The sequence below is a fragment of the Procambarus clarkii genome, chromosome 10, assembly GCF_040958095.1.
Source record: "Procambarus clarkii isolate CNS0578487 chromosome 10, FALCON_Pclarkii_2.0, whole genome shotgun sequence".
Taxonomy (NCBI): Eukaryota; Metazoa; Arthropoda; class Malacostraca; order Decapoda; family Cambaridae; genus Procambarus; species Procambarus clarkii.
The window spans coordinates 23,773,374-23,788,748 of NC_091159.1; the positions used below are offsets into that span (position 1 = coordinate 23,773,374).

Genomic DNA, 15,375 nt, shown 5'->3' on the forward strand with positions numbered 1-15,375 from the left:
ACTTTCTCCAAACTTTCAACACACTTTCACCAAACTTTCTCCTCACTTTCACCAAACGTTCTCCTAACTTTCTCCACAATTTTCCTCTAACATTCTCAACAATTTCACCATACTTTCACCCCACCTTCACCAGTCTAGCACCAATGTCCTCTTATTTTTACATCACTTCAAATTACATACAGAAGGTTCAAATATATTACTCTTTAGGATTAATATAATCGTGGTATAATCCTTTATCATACGTTAATATTAAATGATTTCCGCCATTTTAATAAATCCTGTTTTTAAAGGGAAAGTTTAAAAGATACTTTCGCAATCTGATTTCAATATCAATTTCAAATTACGTGAATAACACGATGATAGATTTTTTTTAACCGGATTGATCCTTCGTTTAATCGGATTCGTCCTTTGTTTAAAGGGGATGATCATTTGACCAATCAGATTGACTCTTCCATTAACCGACCTGAATCTTTCATAAACTGGACTTTTTCATATATAAAATGGACTGTTTCATATATAAAATGGACTGTTTTATATACAAACTGGACTGTTTCATATACAAACTGGACTGTTTTATATATAAACTGGACTGTATCATATATAAAATGGACTGTTTCATATATAAAATTGACTTTCATATATAAAATGGACAGTTTCATATATAAAATGGACTGTTTCATATACAAATACAAAATGAACTGTTTCATATATAAAATGGACTGTTTCATATATAAAATGGACTGTTTCATATATAAAATGGACTGTTTCATATATAAAATGGACTGTTTCATATATAAAATGGACTGTTTCATATACAAAATGGACTGTTTCATATATAAAATAGACTGTTTCATATATAAAATGGACTGTTTCATATATAAATGGACTGTTTCATATACAAACTGGACTGTTATATATAAAATGGACTGTTTCATATACAAAATGGACTGTTTCACATATAAAATGGACTGTTTCACATACAAAATGGACTGTTTCATATATAAAATGAACTGTTTCATATATAAAATGGACTGTTTCATATATAAAATGGACTGTTTCATATATAAAATGAACTGTTTCATATATAAAATGGACTGTTTCATATATAAAATATACTGTTTCACATATAAAATGGACTGTTTCACATATAAAATGGACTGTTTCATATATAAAATATACTGTTTCACATATAAAATGGACTGTTTCACATATAAAATGGACTGTTTCACATATAAAATGGACTGTTTCATATACAAACTGGACTGTTTCATATATAAAATGAACTCTTCCACAGACAAACCGGTTAAACTCTCACCAACCTTTTTTCTCAATGTTATATAAGATATCTCTCAAGACTACTCTCACTAGATGGTTTTTATTGACATAAATATCGGCTTTGTCGTTCAGAGGACCGAGGGAAACAATGACTCAAACACACAAAGATTAACACATTCAAAGCTCACAGATTAACACATTCAAAGCTCACAGATTAACACATTCACAGACACAATTAAAAAAATATAGTTGCTATGTTTCCGCTGCTATCAACAGATGCACTTGCTACGTCACGATCGACATATGAATTGAAAATTAATAATTCCAGTGTGGAATTTTGGTACTTATATATTTTTTTTCGACCTTTGGAGTGAAATTTTACAACTGAATTCCTAAAAATCACTGTTCAGGTCTACCTTTTTGCATGTGCTTCATTGGTTAATCACACACACACACACACACACACACACACACACACACACACACACACACACACACGCACACACACACACACACACACACACACACACACACACACACACACACACACACAGCCCAGTAGGCTTAGGAATTTGTACACCAATTGATTGACAGTTGAGAGGCGGGACAAAAGAGCCAAAGCTCAACCCCCGCAAGCACAATTAGGTGAGTACAATTAGGTGAGTACACACACACACACAGGGTCCCGCGGATGAGTGGACACCGCTCGGTGGTCGTAGTCCTAAGGGCCCGGGTTCGATCCCCGGGTGAGGCGGAAACAAATGGGCAGAGTTTCTTTCACCCTGATGCATCTGTTCATCTAGCAGTAAATAGGTACTTGGGAGTTAGACAGCTGCTACGGGCTGCTTCCTGGGGATGTGTGTGTGTGTGTGTGTGTGTTAGAGAGAGAAATATATGTAGTAGACATAACATATGAAAAATAGATTGGTTAGAAAGGCGGAGTTCAAGAGCTAATAGCTCGATTCTGCAGGCGCAAATACAAATAGTAAATACACACACACGAACCCAGCTCGATCCTGCAGGCAGAAAAAATAAATGCACACACCTACGTAGAAATACAGTAGCCTATACGTAGAAATACAGTAGTAGCCTTTACGGAGAAATACAGTAGCCTTTACGGAGAAATACAGTAGCCTTAACGGAGAAATACAGTAGCTTTTACGGAGAAATACAGTAGCCTTAACGGAGAAATACAGTATACTTTACGGAGAAATACAGTAGCCTTTACGGAGAAATCCAGTAGCCTTTACGGAGAAATCCAGTAGCCTATACATAGAAAGACAAGAGCCTTCGCAGAAATACAGTAGCCTTTACGGAGAAATACAGTAGCCTATACATAGAAATACAACAGCTAACAATATTGCACAATCAACCCACTCGACTTCACCAAATACATTACCTCTTGACACTCGATCTCTTGACACACTCTCCGCCACCTCCTGATACATTGAATTTTCCTCAGAAATACACTGAAACTGCTGAGAATTGTTGCATGATTACAAACATACTCGACCTAGTTGCAGCCTCGACCCCCTGCAACCCTTGACCGGGAGGAGGAGGCACATCAACATGGTCAATGTTGACCACACCACACACTAGAAGGTGAAGGGACGACGACGTTTCGGTCCGTCGTCGTCCCTTCACCTTCTAGTGTGTGGTCTGGTCAACATACTTCGGCTACGTTATTGTGACTCCTCGTTATTGTGACTCCAAGACTGTTTTCAACAGACGATGAGTCACAATAACGTGGCTGAAGTATGTTGAGCAGACCACACACTAGAAGTTGAAGGGACGACGACGTTTCGGTCCGTCGTCGTCCCTTCACCTTCTAGTGTATGGTCTGGTCAACATACGTCAGCCACGTTATTGTGACTCGTCGCCTGAACACCGTCAACCTTGACAGGTACGGGCTGCAGGTTAATGAAATAATTCGAGGGGTGTCGGTAATTAAACACCTCTAATTGCTTTGTTTTTGCTTATGTCGTGAAGACATTTCTTAGGCTCTGAAGGGAGGAGGAGGAGGAGGAGAGAGAAGAAAAGAGAATAGATGAAGGGAGAAGGGAATAGAAGGTGGAGCTGTAGGGAGGGTGAATGTAGTAGAAAAGGAGTAAAGGGAAGGATAGGAGACAAAAGAACAGGAGAAGAGTAATAGAACACGGGGAGGGAGAGAGTAATAGAACACGGGGAGGGAGAGAGTATTAGAACACGGGGAGGGAGAGAGCAATAGAACACGGGGAGGGAGAGAGTAATAGAACACAGGGAGGAGGGGGAGAGTAATAGAACACGGGGAGGGAGAGAGCAATAGAACACGGGGAGGGAGAGAGTAATAGAACACGGGGAGGGAGAGAGTAATAGAACACGGGGAGGGAGAGAGTAATAGAACACGGGGAGGGAGAGAGCAATAGAACACGGGGAGGGAGAGAGTATTAGAACACGGGGAGGGAGAGAGCAATAGAACACGGGGAGGGAGAGAGTAATAGAACACAGGGAGGAGGGGGAGAGTAATAGAACACGGGGAGGGAGAGAGCAATAGAACACGGGGAGGGAGAGAGTAATAGAACACGGGGAGGGAGAGAGTAATAGAACACGGGGAGGGAGAGAGTAATAGAACACAGGGAGGAGGGGGAGAGTAATAGAACACGGGGAGGGAGAGAGCAATAGAACACGGGGAGGGAGAGAGTAATAGAACACGGGGAGGGAGAGAGTAATAGAACACGGGGAGGGAGAGAGTAATAGAACACGGGGAGGGAGAGAGTAATAGAACACGGGGAGGGAGAGAGTAATAGAACACGGGGAGGGAGAGAGTATTAGAACACGGGGAGGGAGAGAGCAATAGAACACGGGGAGGGAGAGAGTAATAGAACACGGGGAGGGAGAGAGTAATAGAACACGGGGAGGGAGAGAGCAATAGAACACGGGGAGGGAGAGAGTAATAGAACACGGGGAGGGAGTTAGTAATAGAACACGGGGAGGGAGAGAGTAATAGAACACGGGGAGGGAGAGAGTAATAGAACACGGGGAGGGAGAGAGTAATAGAACACAGCGAGGAGGGGGAGAGTAAGAGGAGAAGACTAGACAAAGCAAGGGAAGAAAACAAAAGAATTAATCAAAGAATATGAAAATAATCCGATAGGAGGCAGTAATGGAGCAGGTTAATTTTAAAATATAAAGAAAGCGAGAACACTCAGAAGATATCGAGCGATCCCACAGCACCAAGAACGCTCCCGCAGCACCAAGAACGCTCCCGCAGCACCAAGAACACTCCCACAGCACCAAGAACACTCCCACAGCACCAAGAACACTCCCACAGCACCAAGAACACTCCCACAGCACCAAGAACGCTCCCGCAGCACCAAGAACACTCCTACAGCACCAAGAACACTCCCACAGCACCAAGAACACTCCCACAGCACCAAGAACACTCCCACAGCACCAAGAACACTCCCACAGCACCAAGAACGCTCCCGCAGCACCAAGAACGCTCCCGCAGCACCAAGAACGCTCCCGCAGCACCAAGAACACTCCCACAGCACCAAGAACACTCCCACAGCACCAAGAACGCTCCCACAGCACCAAGAACACTCCCACAGCACCAAGAACGCTCCCACAGCACCAAGAACACTCCCGCAGCACCAAGAACACTCCCACAGCACCAAGAACACTCCCACAGCACCAAGAACACTCCCGCAGCACCAAGAACACTCCCACAGCACCAAGAACACTCCCGCAGCACCAAGAACACTCCCACAGCACCAAGAACACTCCCGCAGCACCAAGAACACTCCCGCAGCACCAAGAACACTCCCACAGCACCAAGAACACTCCCGCAGCACCAAGAACACTCCCGCAGCACCAAGAACACTCCCGCAGCACCAAGAACACTCCCACAGCACCAAGAACACTCCCGCAGCACCAAGAACACTCCCACAGCACCAAGAACACTCCCGCAGCACCAAGAACACTCCCACAGCACCAAGAACACTCCCGCAGCACCAAGAACACTCCCACAGCACCAAGAACACTCCCACAGCACCAAGAACACTCCCGCAGCACCAAGAACACTCCCGCAGCACCAAGAACACTCCCGCAGCACCAAGAACACTCCCACAGCACCAAGAACACTCCCGCAGCACCAAGAACACTCCCACAGCACCAAGAACACTCCCACAGCACCAAGAACACTCCCGCAGCACCAAGAACACTCCCACAGCACCAAGAACACTCCCGCAGCACCAAGAACACTCCCACAGCACCAAGAACACCCCTACAGCACCAAGAACACTCCCACAGCACCAAGAACACTCCTACAGCACCAAGAACACTCCCACAGCACCAAGAACACTCCTACAGCACCAAGAACACTCCCACAGCACCAAGAACACTCCCACAGCACCAAGAACACTCCCACAGCACCAAGAACGCTCCCACAGCACCAAGAACGCTCCCACAGCACCAAGAACGCTCCCGCAGCACCAAGAACACTCCCACAGCACCAAGAACGCTCCCACAGCACCAAGAACACTCCCACAGCACCAAGAACACTCCCACAGCACCAAGAACACTCCCGCAGCACCAAGAACGCTCCCGCAGCACCAAGAACGCTCCCACAGCACCAAGAACACTCCCGCAGCACCAAGAACACTCCCACAGCACCAAGAACACTCCCACAGCACCAAGAACACTCCCGCAGCACCAAGAACACTCCCGCAGCACCAAGAACACTCCCGCAGCACCAAGAACACTCCCACAGCACCAAGAACACTCCCGCAGCACCAAGAACACTCCCACAGCACCAAGAACACTCCCACAGCACCAAGAACACTCCCGCAGCACCAAGAACACTCCCACAGCACCAAGAACACTCCCGCAGCACCAAGAACACTCCCACAGCACCAAGAACACCCCTACAGCACCAAGAACACTCCCACAGCACCAAGAACACTCCTACAGCACCAAGAACACTCCCACAGCACCAAGAACACTCCTACAGCACCAAGAACACTCCCACAGCACCAAGAACACTCCCACAGCACCAAGAACACTCCCACAGCACCAAGAACGCTCCCACAGCACCAAGAACGCTCCCACAGCACCAAGAACGCTCCCGCAGCACCAAGAACACTCCCACAGCACCAAGAACGCTCCCACAGCACCAAGAACACTCCCACAGCACCAAGAACACTCCCACAGCACCAAGAACACTCCCGCAGCACCAAGAACGCTCCCGCAGCACCAAGAACGCTCCCACAGCACCAAGAACACTCCCGCAGCACCAAGAACACTCCCACAGCACCAAGAACACTCCCACAGCACCAAGAACACTCCCGCAGCACCAAGAACACTCCCACAGCACCAAGAACACTCCCACAGCACCAAGAACACTCCCGCAGCACCAAGAACACTCCCACAGCACCAAGAACACTCCCACAGCACCAAGAACACTCCCACAGCACCAAGAACACTCCCGCAGCACCAAGAACACTCCCACAGCACCAAGAACACTCCCACAGCACCAAGAACACTCCCGCAGCACCAAGAACACTCCCACAGCACCAAGAACGCTCCCACAGCACCAAGAACACTCCCACAGCACCAAGAACACTCCCACAGCACCAAGAACACTCCCGCAGCACCAAGAACACTCCCACAGCACCAAGAACGCTCCCACAGCACCAAGAACACTCCCACAGCACCAAGAACACTCCCACAGCACCAAGAACACTCCCGCAGCACCAAGAACGCTCCCGCAGCACCAAGAACGCTCCCACAGCACCAAGAACACTCCCGCAGCACCAAGAACACTCCCACAGCACCAAGAACACTCCCACAGGACCAAAAACACTCCCGCATCACCAAGAACGCTCCCACAGCACCAAGAACACTCCCGCAGCACCAAGAACGCTCCCGCAGCACCAAGAACGCTCCCGCAGCACCAAGAACGCTCCCGCAGCACCAAGAACGCTCCCACAGCACCAAGAACAGTCCCGCATCACCAAGAACGCTCAGAACGCATGAAGACTGAGCGGTAAAGCTCGGTGTGTTAATCAGTGCGTCGTTTAATTTGTCTTAGAGTTTAATTAAGCTTGGAGGATTCTTCAGAAAGACGAAGTGAATACTGCTAATTGATGAGTCTTGCTGAGTCAGTGTCCGCCCCCGGGGGGCTATTTTTATCTTCAAGTGTCAGGAAAGATGCCAGGCACCAGGTGTGGGGGGGCCAGACACCAGGTGTGGGAGACCGGGCACCAGGTGTGGGCGGCCAGGCACCAGGTGTGGGAGACCGGGCACCAGGTGTGGGAGGCCAAGCACCAGGTGTGGGAGACCAGGCACCAGGCGTGGGCGGCCAGGCATCAGGTGTGGGAGGCCAGGCACCAGGTGTGGGGGGGCCAGACACCAGGTGTGGGGGGCCAGACACCAGGTGTGGGAGACCGGGCACCAGGTGTGGGGGGCCAGACACCAGGTGTGGGAGACCGGGCACCAGGTGTGGGAGGCCAAGCACCAGGTGTGGGAGACCAGGCACCAGGCGTGGGCGGCCAGGCATCAGGTGTGGGAGGCCAGGCACCAGGTGTGGGGGGGCCAGACACCAGGTGTGGGGGGCCAGACACCAGGTGTGGGAGACCGGGCACCAGGTGTGGGGGGCCAGACACCAGGTGTGGGAGACCGGGCACCAGGTGTGGGAGGCCAAGCACCAGGTGTGGGAGACCAGGCACCAGGTGTGGGCGGCCAGGCACCAGATGTGGGAGGCCAGGCACCAGGTGTGAGAGGCCAGGCACCAGGTGTGGGAGGCCAGGCACCAGGTGTGGGAGACCGGGCACCAGGTGTGGGAGGCCAAGCACCAGGTGTGGGAGACCAGGCACCAGGTGTGGGCGGCCAGGCACCAGGTGTGGGAGGCCAGGCACCAGGTGTGGGAGACCGGGCACCAGGTGTGGGAGGCCAAGCACCAGGTGTGGGAGACCAGGCACCAGGTGTGGGCGGCCAGGCATCAGGTGTGGGAGGCCAGGCACCAGGTGTGGGAGACCAGGCACCAGGTGTGGGAGGCCAGGCACACCAGGTGTGGGAGGCCAGGCACCAGGTGTGGGAGGCCAGGCACCAGATGTGGGAGGCCAGGCACCAGGTGTGAGAGGCCAGGCACCAGGTGTGGGAGGCCAGGCACCAGGTGTGGGAGGCCAGGCACCAGGTGTGGGAGGCCAGGCACCAGGTGTGGGAGGCCAGGCACCAGGTGTGGGCGGCCAGGCACCAGGTGTGGGCGGCCAGGCACCAGGTGTGAGCGGCCAGACACCAGGTGTGGGACGCCAGGCACCAGGTGTGGGCGGCCAGGCACCAGGTGTAGGAGGCCAGGCACCAGGTGTGAGAGGCCAGGCACCAGGTGTGGGAAGCCAGGCACCAGGTGTGGGCGGCTAGGCACCAGGTGTGGGAGGCCAGGCACCAGGTGTGGGAGGCCAGGCACCAGGTGTGGGAGGCCAGGCACCAGGTGTGGGAGGCCAGGCACCAGGTGTGGGAGGCCAGGCACCAGGTGTGGGAGGTCAGGCACCAGGTGTGGAAGGCCAGGCACCAGGTGTGGGAGGTCAGGCACCAGGTGTGGGAGGCCAGGCACCAGGTGTGGGAGGCCAGGCACCAGGTGTGGGAGGCCAGCCACCAGGTGTGGAAGGCCAGGCACCAGGTGTGGGAGGTCAGGCACCAGGTGTGGAAGGCCAGGCACCAGGTGTGGGAGGTCAGGCACCAGGTGTGGGAGGCCAGGCACCAGGTGTGGGAGGCCAGCCACCAGGTGTGGGAGGCCAGGTACCAGGTGTGGGAGGTCAGGCACCAGGTGTGGGAGGTCAGCCACCAGGTGTGGGAGGCCAGGCACCAGATGTGGGCGGCCAGGCACCAGGTGTGGGAGGCCAGGCACCAGGTGTGGGAGGCCAGGCACCAGGTGTGGGAGGTCAGGCACCAGGTGTGGAAGGCCAGGCACCAGGTGTGGGAGGTCAGGCACCAGGTGTGGGAGGCCAGGCACCAGGTGTGGGAGGTCAGGCACCAGATGTGGGAGGCCAGGCACCAGATGTGGGCGGCCAGGCCCCAGGTGTGGGAGGCCAGGCACCAGGTGTGGGAGGCCAGGCACCAGATGTGGCCGGCCAGGCCCCAGGTGTGGGAGGCCAGGCACCAGGTGTGGGAGACCACGCACCAGGTGTGCCTGACCTGCTGCTTTAATAATTGTAAATAAAGCCGTCAAAGATTGAGAAAAGATGGACAGGTTCGTAAGTGTTTGCGTAACTGCTTCGTGAATCTGGCCCCTGTACATCTTTTCTCAATCTTTGGCGGCTTTGTTTACAATTATTAAACAGTTAATGAGCTCCGAAGCACCAGGAGGCTGTTTATAACAATAACAGTTGATTCATATAATATATATATTCATATATATATTCTATATATTCTACTCTTAGAAAATATATAAGAATATATATAATATATATATTCTACTCTTTCTCCTGCCTATTCATTGCTATTTCCTCCGCCATCTATTCCATTTTCCCACTTTATACCTCATTTCCTCTCCGGTTTAACCAAATCTCCGGTCTTCGTACAGCACTTTCTACCCCCGCCTCTCCTCTCAACTCTCACTCAGGCCACTTCTCTCTCTCCGAACACCTTTTATCATCATTTCCCCTCTTCCTTCCTTCCTTCCTTCCTAGTCCCAAGTTGTCTTCCTACCATATTTTAACATATTTTACCATTTTATCTTTCTCTCCTACCTTTAGTCCTTTCTCTTTCCTCTGTTCCTTCTTGTTTTCCAATCTATTTCCCCTTTTCCATTACTCCCTAATTGCCTACCTCTCTACTTTTCGTTTCCTACCTGTCCCCTTTTCTGGCTCCTCCATATTTGTACGCCATCTGGTGTCGGCTGACGTAACATGTTGGGGTCTCTCCTCACTGTTCTTATGAGGTTCTCTCATGATGCTCTTATGAGGCGAGTCATCTTTAAGACATGTGTGAGTAGATGTACTCATAAATCCTCCGAGTGGAGGTGTCTTCACTGAGGCAACGGAGGACGTTCGATTCTATTATACAAAGCGAATTAGAATCTATTTGTGAATATGTTGGCTGTTGTACGGGTCTGTTTATCTGGGTACAAGTGCAGCGCGCGAGCCACAGTAACCTGACTGTACCAGATATCCCGACCCATGTCGCTGACGTGACAGTCACAGCGCTCTGGACCTTGGTCCAGTTTGTGGTATAGCTGAAATGGTGGAGTGAATCTCTGTCTCTCTCTCTCTGTCTCTCTCTCTCTCTGTCTCTCTCTGTCTCTCTCTCTCTCTCTTTCTCTCTCTCTCTCTCTCTCTCTCTCTCTCTCTCTCTCTCTCTCTCTCTCTCTCTCTCTCTGTCTGTCTCTCTCTCTCTCTCTCTCTCTCTCTCTCTCTCTCTCTCTCTCTCTCTCTCTCTCTCTCTCTCTGTCACTACACGATGTCCATCTTATCACTACCTGATGTCCCCATCACTGACGTCTCTACCTGACGTCAATACCTGACGTCCCCATCACTGACGTCTCTACCTGACGTCTCTACCTGACGTCACCGGCTCACATCTACCTCAGGACAAACTCACGCTGCGCTACAAGTGACCTTTGAAGAAAAATAAAGATTTCCTTTATGCCCGTCGTGTGCGGCCTTACTGATTGACTGACTGACAGGTTGATGAGATCTGTCCTCCCTGACAGCACGTGCACTCTACTTTATGCCTTGTTTCTCTCTCACGCTGATGACCTGTCAATCATTTCCTGACCAGTACGTTTTTGTGTTCAAGTGCTCAACCAGCCCATTATTTTCGATTTGCCACTACGTAAAAAAAATGTAGCTATTTAGCCTAACCAGAAACGTACCAACCCAAGCAGCCCACCTAACCTATCGAGTCCGATGCATAGAAAACGTCGCAACAGGGGGGGGGGATGGAGGGAAGGAGAGGGGATGCGATTGGTTACAGAGGGGGGGGGGGGTGTGGGGGGGTGCAGAGAGGTGTGTGTGTGTGTGTGTGTGTGTGTGTGTGTGTGTGTGTGTGTGTGTGTGTGTGTGTGTGTGTGTGTGTGTGTGTGTGTGTGTGTGTGTGTATCTCAATCCACATATCAACACACACACACACAAATCCAACCCAAGAACTACACGAAACAAGGACGCGGGGTAACAAGCCAGTTCTGGAAATCAACCTCTAAATTCCAGCAATATGCCTTGGCCAGACTCAGCGATGTATAACCTCCCTAGTCTTTGATCCCCCAGGCCGAGCTATAAGGTCGCTTGCCAGCCCACAACCCAACCTGCTGTTCCCAACCGTAACGTAATACCGGCCTCAGACAAATTTACATTTCCACCCGGAATGTGAGAGTAGATTAAAGACTTGAATTAATTCCTGCTAATCGCGAGATTTAGATGATCAAAACACGCGTTGCCACAGGTAAGTTTAGGAAGAAAAAGCTTAATCCCATAAAGCTGTCGGCGGGAGAGGCTTTATAAGGCTTTAGAGCAGCGGAGCTTTATAAAGTATATGATAAAATACGAAATAAATACATTACAGTGGATAATATACGTGTGGGATGGATATATCCACGTCATACAGAATGAATGGATCGATAAGAGGCTTTGGGGAAATGCAATACATCTTGAACAGCAGTACATACAACAGCGATATACAACATATTGTATAACGACAAGGAGGAGCTGGAGGCTAACCTTTAAGTCAAGAGCAACGAAGGGTGAAAATCCCAGCTGAACGAGATGGCGCCTGTCAGAGGAAGCGGAACGCAATAGATAGATTTTGTTGTTAATTAAAGGCAGCTAATCAGAGGCTTAAAGGGGGATCTGTGACATCATTAAATTATCTGTTAAAAAAATTATGCAATCAAACAGAATCAGCTCATGACACTCTTTGTCAGTGTGAGCGTCACTCTTCAGTGTTTCTATACCAGTGTTGTATCCCTTCCTTGTATACATTTATCTATTTGTACGCTGTATCCATTGATAATTTGTTAATTAATTTTAACTGTTTGAATATTTTAACATCACTATGTTTTTTCAAGAAAGTAAACTCTTGACCTGTTTTTTTTTACGAAGAATTCACAATTGCATTAATTATGTTATTCTTTATTTGATGTTTTCAAGATAATTGATGTCCATTCAGGTACAGAGACCAGAACTGTGTACCACACCTCACGTGGGCTTCCTCTAGTGTGGTACAGAGGCCAGAACTGTGTACCACACCTCACGTGGGCTTCCTCTAGTGTAAGGTAAAGATGTAGAATAATGTTAATATTTCCAGTGTTAACCATTGTATATATTAACTCAAGCACCTCTTGTTAGACCTCATTCAAAACACTGACACACCGAAACTCTCTAAGGCACTGCGGGATCACCATAGCCCGTGCTGCTTGGAGCTTTGTTCCAGTTTGCGAACCTTTAACAACAACAACAACAACTGAAACTGTGAAGGGTTCTATGCCTCCACTAACCACTACTCCCTAAATGTGTTGACCCAATTTCCACGTTGCTGACAAAATCAATATTTTTCTTCTCCCGTTCAGAGATGAAGTATTGATTACATCATTCTTGGAACACCATTTAAGAAGCAAGGCGTCAATGCTTTACCCTGCTGTCTGGTCGAAACAATTTATTTCCCTAAAACTAAAATCATATGCATCTATTTTTGTTTAAATCCTGACTACTTATTTCCTGAAAAATACATTTTTTTCCCCTCCTGTATCCAGGTATACATCGGGCATGTCTGTGTATGTAGACGAATAAATGTGGAAAGAAAATATCTTGAGGGTAATATCGGAGAGCAATAAACCGAGACGATGGAATACGCTTAGGTACAGAAGCCAGGGGCCCCCAGGAGACCACAGATACGCCTCCCTGCTTCCTACCTCTGTCCCTGATGGGGTCTGAGTGTGTATATCCCGAAGGCTATTGAGGGGAAGGGAGGGATTATGGGGAGGGGCAAAGGGTAGGGATTATGGCGGGGGAGAACACTTGGAAATTCCATAGTTCATTGTGACTCTCACTGCTCAGCCTGTGCAAGGTTCCTCACACGTGGTAAACGGGGAGTGAACCGTCATCGAAGATCTAGGTCAGGGAACTTGAACTGCTTCCCTCTCTGAGGCTCGCACGTAGCTCCGTCATCACAGTGTCTGATTCATTCCAAGTTTCGGTCGAGGAACTCGGGAATCATGCTATAGAATTGATCCTATGAAGTATAGACAGAGAGCTAAGTCAGTGTGACACAGAGCCAGGTCAGTGTGACACAAAGCTAAGTCAGTGTGACACAGAGCCAGGTCAACGTGCCACAGACCCAGGGTCAGTGCACCACAGAGCCAGGTCAGTGTGACAGAGAGCCAAGACAGTGCACCACAGAGCCAGGTCAGTGTGACAGAGAGCCAAGACAGTGCACCACAGAGCCAGGTCAGTGTGACAGAGACCAAGAAACAAACCACAGACTAACACAACTCCCAGGAGCCATATAACACTACACGCATGTCAGAGTACCTTCCTCTAAGCTTCACGTGACAATCTCCACCTCGACCCGTTCCACCAGCCACATATATTCTCCTTTACCGCGAGAGAATACATATATGTCTTTATCAGCGCCCGAAACCCCTCTGGAGTGGAAGCTTCCAGCGATGAATTTTTCCAGTACCAAGACCGGCAATGTCGTCTGGGTGTCTCAATGAGTCTGGCTTGTTGGCAACTTCCAGGAGTGGTGAGTATGACGAATCTCGTTTTTCTGTGACGCGAGTTCGAATCTCCGATGAGGCAATTTCATTGAAATTGATATAGAAAGGTCTCATTGGGTAATAGCTCGCGGCAGAGAGATCTTTTATTGTTTTTATCTATTGGAAATATATTTGAAGCAACACACTTAGATTTATTATTATTATTATTATTATTATTATTATTATTATTATTATTATTATTATTATATATAAAACAGTTAACCTAAATTAACCTTAACCTAACCTAACCACGGATAGAAAGTAGAAAATAGCGTTCATTACGTAGTCGTTCCTAATACATTTCTTTGAGCGGATCGCCTCCCTAAGGATAGTGTACATCACGCCTATAGTGTGCACACACCCCACAGTGTGCACACCACCACAATGTGCACACACCCCCACAGTGTGCACACACACCCACAGCGTGCACACCACCACAGTGTGCACACACCCCCACAGTGTGCACACCCCCCACAGTGTGCACACACCCCCACAGTGTGCACCCCCCCACAGTGTGCACACCCCCACAGTGTGCACACCCTCACACAGCGTGCACACACACTCACAGCGTGCACACACACCCACAGCGTGCACACACCCCCACAGCGTGCACACGCTCCACAGCGTGCACACACGCCCCACAGCGTGCACACACCCCCACAGCGTGCACACCCCCACAGCGTGCACACCCCCCACAGCGTGCACACCCCCCACAGCGTGCACACCCCCACAGCGTGCACACACCCCACAGCGTGCACACACACCCACAGCGTGCACACACCCCACAGCGTGCACACACACCCACAGCGTGCACACACCCCCACAGCGTGCACAACCCCACAGCGTGCACCCCCCCCCCTTTACAGCGTGCACACACCCCCACAGTGTGCACACACACCCCCACAGCGTGCACACACACCCCTACAGCGTGCACACAACCCCACAGCGTGCACACACGCTCCACAGCGTGCACACACACCCCTACAGCGTGCACACAACCCCACAGCGTGCACACAACCCCACACCGTGCACACCCCCCCCACAGCGTGCACACACACCCCCACAACGTGCACACACCCCCACACCGTGCACACACACCCACACCGTGCACACACCCCCACATTGTGCACACACCCCCATAGAGTGCACCCCCCCACAGCGTGCACACACCCCCACAGGGTGCACACACCCCCACAGCGTGCACACACACCCCCACAGCGTGCACACACCCCCACAGCGTGCACACACCCCCACACCGTGCACACCCCCCCCACAGCGTGCACACACCCCACAGCGTGCACACATCCCACAGCGTGCATACACCCCCACAGCGTGCACACATCCACACAGCGTGCACACACCCCCACATTGTG

At 50.2% G+C, this 15,375-nt stretch overlaps 1 protein-coding gene and 1 non-coding gene across 2 annotated transcripts in view; one reads left to right on the top strand and one right to left on the bottom strand.

Annotated features, from left to right (window-relative positions):
- Nucleotides 1-7,304, top strand: part of LOC138363224 (nascent polypeptide-associated complex subunit alpha, muscle-specific form-like) — a 10,714-nt gene extending 3,410 nt beyond the window's left edge. The window contains exon 2 of the mRNA XM_069322228.1: nucleotides 4,486-7,304. Coding sequence (XP_069178329.1) covers nucleotides 4,486-7,304 — 2,819 coding nt within the window. The remainder of the gene's footprint in view (nucleotides 1-4,485) is intronic.
- Nucleotides 7,305-13,292: 5,988 nt separating this feature from the next.
- LOC123748474 (small nucleolar RNA U3) lies at nucleotides 13,293-13,493 on the bottom strand. The gene has a single exon (XR_006771778.1). It is a non-coding gene; the product is annotated as a small nucleolar RNA U3 (small nucleolar RNA).
- Between the last annotated feature and the right edge of the window lie 1,882 nt (nucleotides 13,494-15,375).